This window comes from Lindgomyces ingoldianus, assembly GCF_010093535.1.
Source record: "Lindgomyces ingoldianus strain ATCC 200398 unplaced genomic scaffold BDR25scaffold_69, whole genome shotgun sequence".
In the NCBI taxonomy this organism is placed as follows: Eukaryota; Fungi; Ascomycota; class Dothideomycetes; order Pleosporales; family Lindgomycetaceae; genus Lindgomyces; species Lindgomyces ingoldianus.
The window spans coordinates 181,677-191,246 of record NW_022985230.1 but is presented as its reverse complement, the minus strand read 5'-3'; the positions used below and the strand labels follow the sequence as shown (position 1 = coordinate 191,246).

General features: G+C 45.2%; 4 protein-coding genes across 4 annotated transcripts; 3 read left to right on the top strand and 1 right to left on the bottom strand.

Moving 5' to 3' along the window:
• Positions 1 to 385: 385 nt before the first annotated feature.
• On the top strand, positions 386 to 2,144 carry BDR25DRAFT_385444 (P450 monooxygenase No.2; the record flags this gene model as incomplete). Its single annotated transcript, XM_033697935.1, has 5 exons — positions 386 to 592; positions 643 to 762; positions 825 to 984; positions 1,034 to 1,639; positions 1,708 to 2,144. 5 exons carry the CDS (start codon positions 386 to 388, stop codon positions 2,142 to 2,144), a joined length of 1,530 nt encoding a protein of 509 aa, XP_033539722.1.
• A 166-nt stretch (positions 2,145 to 2,310) lies between these two features.
• Positions 2,311 to 4,041, bottom strand: BDR25DRAFT_385441 (cytochrome P450; the record flags this gene model as incomplete). Its single annotated transcript, XM_033697934.1, has 4 exons — positions 3,568 to 4,041; positions 3,440 to 3,493; positions 2,805 to 3,389; positions 2,311 to 2,756 (listed from the first exon to the last, which is right to left on the bottom strand). Exons 1-4 carry the CDS (start codon positions 3,977 to 3,979, stop codon positions 2,311 to 2,313), a joined length of 1,497 nt encoding a protein of 498 aa, XP_033539721.1. The 5' UTR covers positions 3,980 to 4,041.
• A 617-nt stretch (positions 4,042 to 4,658) lies between these two features.
• BDR25DRAFT_385439 (uncharacterized protein) lies at positions 4,659 to 5,710 on the top strand (the record flags this gene model as incomplete). Its single annotated transcript, XM_033697933.1, has 2 exons — positions 4,659 to 5,164; positions 5,299 to 5,710. The coding sequence occupies exons 1-2, from the start codon at positions 4,920 to 4,922 to the stop codon at positions 5,708 to 5,710; spliced, it is 657 nt and encodes a 218-aa protein (XP_033539720.1). The 5' UTR covers positions 4,659 to 4,919.
• Positions 5,711 to 6,657: 947 nt separating this feature from the next.
• On the top strand, positions 6,658 to 8,397 carry BDR25DRAFT_385433 (FAD-binding domain-containing protein; the record flags this gene model as incomplete). The annotated part of the gene is made up of 4 exons (XM_033697932.1): positions 6,658 to 6,869; positions 6,924 to 7,772; positions 7,847 to 8,040; positions 8,114 to 8,397. The coding sequence occupies 4 exons, from the start codon at positions 6,658 to 6,660 to the stop codon at positions 8,395 to 8,397; spliced, it is 1,539 nt and encodes a 512-aa protein (XP_033539719.1).
• Between the last annotated feature and the right edge of the window lie 1,173 nt (positions 8,398 to 9,570).

Sequence of the window (9,570 nt, the reverse complement as noted above, 5' to 3'; positions counted from 1 at the left end):
TGTCGGGGATAACCGAGTCCGAGCCGTGCTTTGCCGCAATTAAGATTGTCACAATCTGGACCGGGGTTCAAGATGTGGTGTTATGCGGAGCATATGCAAGTGTGTGACACAGCTCAACATGTCAATACAAGTAAGCCTTGATTTAGAATATGACTAAATTGGATGCCTCAAGAAACCCAGTATTTGCCTATATTGCCGTGCATGATGCATACAGGGGTTTGTAAGCTATCGGTTAGTTTAAATTTGTTGTCTCAGATAAGCCATTTGGTAAGAGGAAAAGCATGCGTTTCTGTGTAACATAGTGCAATAGCTTTCATTCTCCCATTCCAGCACGATCGTTTCAACCAAAAAACCTTGCCTCTCATAGCAGAATATGTTCAACTTCATGTCGACCGTTAGGGAATTTGCTGTTACTCCAGGCCTTATAACTGCTGCCACCTTCTTTATTTTGACCCTGAGCTGGATAGCACTGTCTGGCAAGGAAGGAAATGCCCGAGTCCGGGCTCCAGTAATTGGCCCAAAGGATACAATTAGAGCAAGATGGCGATTCTTCAGGAATGCGTCAGGCCTCATCCAGGAAGGCTACACGAAAGTCCATAACTCTTAGGGAACGTGGCGCTGCATCTGCTAATAGAAAGCTAGTACAAACATTCCATGTTCAAGCTCTCTGGCGAGGATATTCTTGTAGTGCCTAATCGGTATGTTTCGGAGCTTAGGAATATGCCCGATGAAATTGTTAGCTCGATTCAAGCCAATATAGATGTAGGTCAGGTCTGCTATTCTAGCCGTTTAGGATATGCGTATTAATCTACTAATTTGAACAGAATTTTGAGGGACTCTACTCAACTACCTCTATATTGCTCGAAGGCAACTTACATACCCGCACTATACAGTCCCGTTTAACGCCTAGACTGCGTCATCATGTCCCTATTGTTCAGGAGCTTCTACAAAGACGCATTCCGATTGAAATCCCAGCTACGCAACGTTAGTTAATCTCAACCACCTGGGCAGCTCTGCTCTAACGTATTCAAAGATCAATTTACGAAGGTCAAGGGTTTCGATCTCGTACATCGCTTAATCTCGTTCATTGCGGCTCGGCACTTCGTGGGTGCTCCGCTGTGCGAAGATGAGGAATGGCTTTCAACTGCACTTACCTACACTGAAAACACATTCATCACTATTATATGTCTACGAATCTTCCCCGATTCGATCAAGCCTCTGGTATCGCTCTTCATCCCCCACGCATACCGTGTTACTTGGGCACTTCGAAAAGCGAAAAGGATCATCGTCCCGCTGATTCTAGAACGGCGGCGCCGAGAGCAGTCAGACCCCAATTATGCAAAACCTGAAGACTTTTTACAATACATGATGGATGGAGCGAACAAATTCGATAGCCAACCGGATAAGATCGCTCATCGGCTTCTGATCCTAACCTTGGCGGCTGTACATACTACGTCCATGGCTGCCACTCAGGCATTGTTTGATCTTTGTGTGCATCCCGAGTACATAGAGCCTTTGAGACAGGAGCTGATGGATGTGCTGGAGCAAGAAGGCGGGTACAAAAAGCAAGCTCTGACATTGTTTAAAAAGATGGATAGCTTCATGCGAGAATCACAGCGGTTGAATCCCCCTAGTTTGCGTAAGTAAGGGGGTTCTGCTATCAACACTATCTTACTATAAGGTTTACGCGCTAACCTATGTCTGTAGTTGGTTTCAAGCGTGCTGTACGGCAGCCAGTGACGCTCTCTGATGGAACGTACCTTCCCAAAGGCACTCATCTCATGATGCCGGTTTACCCAATAGTTGTCGACCCTGAGATAACTCCGGACCCCATGAGATTTGACGGATTGCGACACTACCATAGCCGACAAAAACCTGGAGAAAGCAACAGACATCAGTTTGCAACAACTAATCAGAATAACCTACATTTTGGGCATGGGAAGTACTCTTGTCCTGGCCGATTTCTGGCTGGAAATTCTATCAAGATGATCTTATCCAATGTTTTGCTCAGGTACGATATCCGATTTCCAAAGGAACAGCCGTCTAGGCCTCCGAATATTTGCTTGCACGAATACGTTTTCCCAAACCCATATGCGGAAATCGAATTCAAATTACGGAAGAGACAGCCTAAGTGGGTCAGTTAGAGTAGCTTACATATATATATGGAGGTTTTATGGTCTTAGGACTGTGAAGACTAGATTATTGGACGAGCTTCCACAGTGAGATTGAAATCATAATCAAAATCTTCCGTTCCCGTGCTCTTAATACCTGAGTAACCTTTAAAACACAATCCAACAAAAGGTTCAATCATCAATAAGTTTTATCGTTGTCTTGACGAAGCTGAAACCCGATATCTTGATTAGGATCTGGTACTACACGCTCATCCACAAATAGGCTTTCCGGTCTCGAGTCCTGACCTTCGGGAAAGGTTATATCGAAGTGATGTAACATCCATGCTACTAGGAGTTTGATTTCTGCAGCAGCCATGAAGCGCCCAGGACATGCGTTGCGCCCATAACCCCAAAATAGGTTTTCTAAGCTTATACTACTCGCGAGATATGGTACAGTATTCTTGTTTTCTCTTTCTGCTTGTGAACGGAGCTCAAACCAGCGCCAGGGCTGGAATTCGTCGGCATTTGGAAAGATCGCCGGATCCATAGCTCCCCAATAGGCTGGGGTGGAGATGAATGTCCCGGGATGCAAGGTCGTACCGTCATGTAATTTGATCGTACGTTGCACTTTACGGTTGAAAGACACTATGGGAGTGAGTTAGGTGCCACACTAACAGCAGTGTTTGAACTTACAAAGGATATGGTGATTCATTCTTTGAGACTCCTTGATAAAACTATCAAGTCTTTTCATATTTTCAACAGCAGCTAAGCTCCACCCTCCATGCTCTGCTATCGCTTCCCGTATCTCTTGGCGTAGCAATGTTTGGTATTGTGGGAAGGATAACAAATCATACATCGTGTTAAGCAATGATGCGGCTGTAGAGCGGACTGCTGCAGTCGCGACGAATTGTATTTGATTGGTCAAGAAGCTGATTTCAGGACCCTTTTCTTCGTAGGTATCCATCAACCACTGGAGGATATCCTTATTCTTGTCGCCCCGGTTTCGGCCCTTGATGCGTTTTGAGAGCAGATTTTGAGCAACAGAGTGGTTGCGATCGAGGTTCATGCGTGCTGGTGCAAAGTAGTTCATGAAAGGTCTCAGAAAAGCAGGATATCGTTGTAAGTAACGACACAATAGTCCAGTATTAACTGTTGTCTCTAAGCTCGTTTGAAGCCACTTCGCATCATAGCAAAGTGGTTCACCAACGAGGATCTTTGCGGTAACCCGATTGACCATGTCCAGAATCAATCCCGTAGCGTTGTAAAAGTGGATTATATCTAAATTGGTTTAATATTATTGCGGATGGAGCAAGCTGTAAGGAACTCACCTCTGTCTCGAAAGCAAGCTTCTAATTCAGATTCGAACACTCTCGGCAAGATGTCTAGCTGGTTTTGAGTGACTTCGGCTACCATAGTGAGTATATCGAATCGTGTAAATTTGTAGGCATCAATGTACCAAGATTTTGGACCAACTGAGTATGACAGACATCGACATGTGCTGTGCTTTTCAAGATAATATCCACCCCGTTGTACCACCCAAGGTTTCTTTCCACCACTGCCATCTTGCTGTCCAAATAGGAGCTTGGATATTTTCTTAACTCGTCGATATAACGGTTTGAGATCACCAATCGCTCCATGTCTCCAGTTTGTATCCAGTACACTGAGCTTTTGTATCGATCATAACCTTCCTTCGTCAGAGCCTTGCCGTTGTTGTAAAAGTGTGCTCGCGCTCGCCAGAGCCCTAGAAGGCCTGGGCGCTTTCCTACTCTTGGTGCGTTAACCCTGGGGCGAAATGAAAGCAGTATTATCACTGCGTGGAGAACGGCGGAACCCAAAAGCAATGCAGCGAAGTTCTGCAAATAACCCATTTAATTCCTTCTTGTTATCTAGTAGCCGGTGTGCGACACGCTGTATGCAGTTGCGAACTCAGAATTGGACGCAGAGGGCTGAAAATTCGAGATCAAATTTGGTACCCGCTGGGCTCCAGTCTGACATTATACATTCGTCAGCTATTTTACAATATAGTAAACGCCGGGCCGGTATAGACTGTCACCCCTGACTATCTGGAAATCTGGAAGCGGCAAATGATACCTAAGATGGTCGGAAGAGGCAACTGTTAGATGATCATCTAGGTTCTTCGATACTGGGTTCGGCAGCGGGGAGGACACCGGTTTTCAGCGAGACGATCCCGACAGAGGCAAATGAGACATATGCAACCTGACCGAAAGGTCAATAGTCCAGTGTCGCATCCAGTGATCTTCTCGCTACAAGCGTTCATTTAGCCTTTGCGGCACAGTACATACCATCGGAGTCCGAACTATGTTTGCCCCGCTGGTGCATGACTTTGCCTGCAATCGCTTCGCCTCAGTTTTGAGGTGACTCGCCACATAATGATGCGATATTCTGGCGTCTGCATCTGAACTCACGCGGACACGAACAGGCCAGTCGATCCTTTCGGACTTCAAAATTGATAAGCTGGCGTGAAATAGATTAAAACTTGGAAACCAATTGCTCTGCGCGCGGCGAGGCAAATCGGAAAACGATACATGGAGAGGTACCAGACCATGATCTTCGAGCGTTGGAGACTTCATGTCAACGAAACAGATTTCGCTTTAAACCGAAGACTTCCTTTTCCCACTAAAGTCTGGATTTATCAATTACTTGCCGGTCCGGGCGACGGACTTCTATTTTGCCTTTCGGGCATATCAAGGACTACCCGTGGGCTCAACAAACATCGCAGACTACTCCCTTCTCAGCTCACCCTATCTCATAGAGACTTGATACTTCGCATAGGCATCAATATCCGAGATGGACAATTTTCCCCCGGAGGAAATCGCATACCAGACAGCACATATCAGCGAAGACCGCAGTGTCCTCGTTATAGCAGTTTCCTTAGTATTTTTGGGAGTAGTTATACTCTCCTTGATCCTTCGTATCACTGCCAGAAGAGTTGGCAACTCGAAACTAGCTTTGGACGACTACCTTTCGATTGGAGCAACAGTTGCGTTGATAGGAGTTACTATATCGGCATGTTACGGTACGTTCAGCGCAGCGTGATGAAAAAATACTAACCAAATAATGCAGGTGCGTATTACGGCATTGGTAGACATATATTATATGTCGCGCAAACACCCAAACACTTCATCGTGATAGGAAAGGTACGTATAGCCTAGCTTAGCCATACTAGCCGGACTCTTTGCCTCTATATTAACAAAGACCAGGCTACGTTGGCGATGTCGGTGTGCTACCCTTGGAGCATCGCTCTGGCTAAGTTGTCGGTGCTCTCACTTTTCGCCCGGATTTTTACCATGAGTAACCGCACTATACAAATTGGTGTATATTTCTTCACAGTGTACACGATCTTATGGTGGATATCATTGATATTTTTAGTTTTCTTTCAGTGCAGGCCATTTAGCAGCAATTGGGGCATCCCATCTCAGTGCCACGTCAGTTTTGCTACGAGCGTATCTACTGGTGTTCTCAATGCGATTTCGGACATAGGCATACTAGCTTTGCCACAACCAGCAATATGGAAATTGCAGCTGTCACTATCCAAGAAGCTCGCTCTGAGTCTAGTGTTCCTGACGGGTGGATTGTGAGTAATTTTGATTACCAAAACCAACAGTCACTAATAGGCGTCAGGGCTACCGCGATAAGCATAGTGCGTATTCCACTCCTCAAAGGAGCGAATACTGGTGCTGAATTAGATCTCACATGTACGTCGAACGTTAACAACGGTCCAACAAGAGGTACAGGCTAATATTTACGGGATTACTAGACACATCTGTTAACGGGTTTCTGTTTACTGTTATAGAACCGGCTTGCGTGGTGATATGCGGATGTCTGCCAATGCTTCCCGGGCTTTTCAAGCGATTGAGGAAGCCGATACCAAAGTCGACCACCACCGGTAGTTACGGTCGTCTAGCAGACTCTCGTCAGAAGAATGGCATTCGAATGACGACAGGAATCTCCCAAGTTTCCCGGTTGAGCAAACAGAAAAGTGGAGTCCAGACTAGTGGATTGGAGAGTACTGATGCTTTTGAGCTGACTCATTCCATTGGCCGTTCAAATCTAAGAGGGGACTTCGAACCATAGAGAAAAGATGCTTGATGAGTCATTCACCGGAAGCGCCAGGGTCGTGTACATTAGAGACACCGGCGCGATAGAGAACGAGATTCTAGGTGTATAGCGTGTAGTGAATTTTTGCTTCTTGATATTCCATGCTTCCAACCAAGTGCAGTACTTTTTCTAAGTATTTTTAATCAAAAGAGACTTATTAACTCTCCAACCGAAGAATAAACTAGAATGCAGCAAAGGTAGATTGACGAAGCGCAGAAGCGAACTCCGAAGATTACTTGATGACCCCGTTTCCATACCCATGTTCAGACATCTGCCATCCGCGGAAAATGGGGGCGGGCTCTTTCCTTGGAGTGCCGCTGTGCCTCGTTGCCTCGTTGCCTCACCTTATTCTCAATTTTTGGTATATAGCCATGGTCCTTGCCGAAGTAAAAGCCCAGAAGCGGTTTCAGTCTAGGCGTGCCTTGCAATGGCGATATTTCTACTTTTCGCTATTCTCCTTTCTACCTCGAACTGTGTTAGTTTTGCGTCTAGCGTTAGCGATGAGGAGGTGTCACGATCGCGACAGGCATGCAAACTTGCCCGTGAATATTTGGCTGGCACAACAGTAAATTCCAGTTCGCTCGAAGGATACGTTGACCCACGATCGTCGCTGTATTCTGACCGTGTCGAAGCCTACTGGTACGCCAATTCAGCGTAACGCAATCTAAAACAAAGGCTAACTTTTGCCCTTAGGTCAAGTAACTGCTGGCAAAATGCTTCCTGCATTGTCTCTCCGGCGAGCACCGAGGAGTTGGCCGAAATGATGAGCATCATCGCTTCTACGAATGCCACATTTTCCGTCAGAGGTGGAGGACACAACTTCAACAGAAACTTCAGCAGTGTTGGCCCAAATGGAATCATTCTGGATATGACCAGATTCACGAACATATCGCTCGCGGCCGACAAAAGACTTGTTACGGTCGGAGTGGGCAACCGTTGGGGCACCGTCTACAATTATTTAGATGGCACTGGTGTTTCTGTGAACGGGGGAAGATCGCCTAACCCATCCGTGGGTGGTCAGACGCTTGGTGGAGGCATTGGATGGCTCACCAACCTTGTCGGTGTCACTGCAGCCTCAGTCGTGGCCGCGGAAGTTGTACTGGCCGATTCATCCGTAATACAGGCCGATGAAGAACACAACCGCGAACTTCTTTGGGCATTGAAAGGGGGAGGTCCCAATTATGGAATTGTGACTTCGTTCACTTACAAAACAATACCGATTGACAAAGTCTGGTTTGCCACAAGATGGTACTCGGCAGAACAGAATCGAGCGCTACTTCATGCACTCTTCGATTACGAAATGACGTCTACAAGAGACTCAAAGGCCAATATTGTATACCAATTATCGGAGGAAACGGGGGCCCCACAATCCTTTGTCGGATTCTTGTACCTGGATCCAGTTGAATGGCCTTCGATTTTCAGTCCTTTCTACAACATCACCCATGCCGCAACCATGATCAATTCCACGACTGGTACCCTCTCAGACTTGGCCTCCAATTACTATGCACCGCAATATCCCGAGCCAGGGATCCCACCATCAAGGTATACAGCGCCAATTTAACTCAGAATTTGTTCTAAAGCCTTAAAATGTTTTCTAAAGCTAACGTTATGCAAAGAGACTATGTGGTTTCACTACCGCACAAGCTAGATGAAGCCACCTACAATGATAGCTATGCTACATTCACGAAGTATGCGAAACAAGCCGCTGATTTGGGATGGCATATGAACTATGGGTCTCAGCCAATATCGAAACTAGCCGTTCACGAGTCGTCAAATACACCTCTAAACTTGACAAATGTTGAACAGGATTGTGAGTATATCACCTACTATTACACACTTGTGTAGTTCTATTCCGAAATTAGCTGACATATACTCCCTTCAAGGGGTTCACGTCACCCTTCAGTGGGAATTAGCAGAGGACGATTCGACAGCGATAAAAATGTTGCAAGAGCTTGGGAAGGAAATCTTGGCAGCTGCCACTCGACATGGGTCCCATTTGAGGTATCGGTTCGCAAATGATGCTTATAGCGAGCAAGATGCGTTGTCAAGCTACGGTGAAGGAAATTTACGAAAGCTCATATCAATCAGTCGTAAGTATGACCCTGCGGGAGTTTTCCAACGGCAGCAAAACGGAGGTTGGCTCATAGATAGAGCGCAGCGTAATTAGGTGCTTGTCTTGTATGAGCTGAGAAGGGTTCATATGGTAAGCGAGTTGACAAGGTATTGAGATCTAAACAAAGTGGATTGTACAAGTGTATTGTAAGGTCTAAGGAGCGAGAGAGAGCTCTGGGCTGACTATATACTGTACGAGAAAGGAGCTAGTCCTGATAAGTGAATAGTGAAGTCCATGGGTATCATATCGCGTGATACACGTGGGACAGCTTGCGCAAGTATTCGACAACATCTGTATATATTTCATGTAAACGACATTAAACCTTCCTTCATTTATTAGTGATGCAGTAAGCACGCCATCGGCACCTATATTTACCCAACTAGGACTATCGCATTAATCTGCGGATGCTTGCGGTAGTCTCGTAAATAATGGTTAAAGAAATAAGCTCTCTCTACATATGCAATTAAAGCATTAGCGAAGTATTAGCGCGCATGAATGATTCCACTGTCTCTTGTGATGACGTCTCGCGATACAATAACGTAGTATTTGAAGTATTTGTGCGACTGCAGGATACGTGGGGAGTGCAGCATGCGATTAGAAGGGTGCTGTAGGCTGTCCGTCTTCTCGCTAGCCTGATTGCGGCATCTGTCTCCGCTTCCCTGGGACATTTAGCGTTAGTCTAGTAGTAGCCAGCCCCCCTGTCTTGGCCCGAGTCACGGGTCACGTGTCGTGAGGTGTCCTCCGCAGGAGGGTCTAGTCGCCTGTGTAATTTTTAGTAGATTAGGGGCCTAGATTTGTATAGGAAAATCCACCTTCTTCTAACTTTAACACAATCTACTATCTCTCTATTACTTTTGTTGCCTAGCTTCGGGTAAGAATAAATTAATGCATTTAATTCTATATTAATTACTGTACTTTAACTAAAATTGCACTTAAGTATACTATTAGAGTAAATCTTATAGTTAATAAAATATATAAGCATGTTTTATTTATATTTAGTTAGAAACATTTTAAGACTACTGCTAAAGCACTTTATAATATACTTTTAGGCATAGTAGTGTCTACAAACATGTGTTTAGTTTATTATAAAAAAAAGCTATAACACTAGTGCATAAAGTAAGATAAATCTTAGTATTATAACAGCTTCTATTATAAGCATGTCCTTATATATATAAATAAAGGCAGAGGTGCTTAACATATAGAGTTACTGTAGTGTCTCTTTACCTA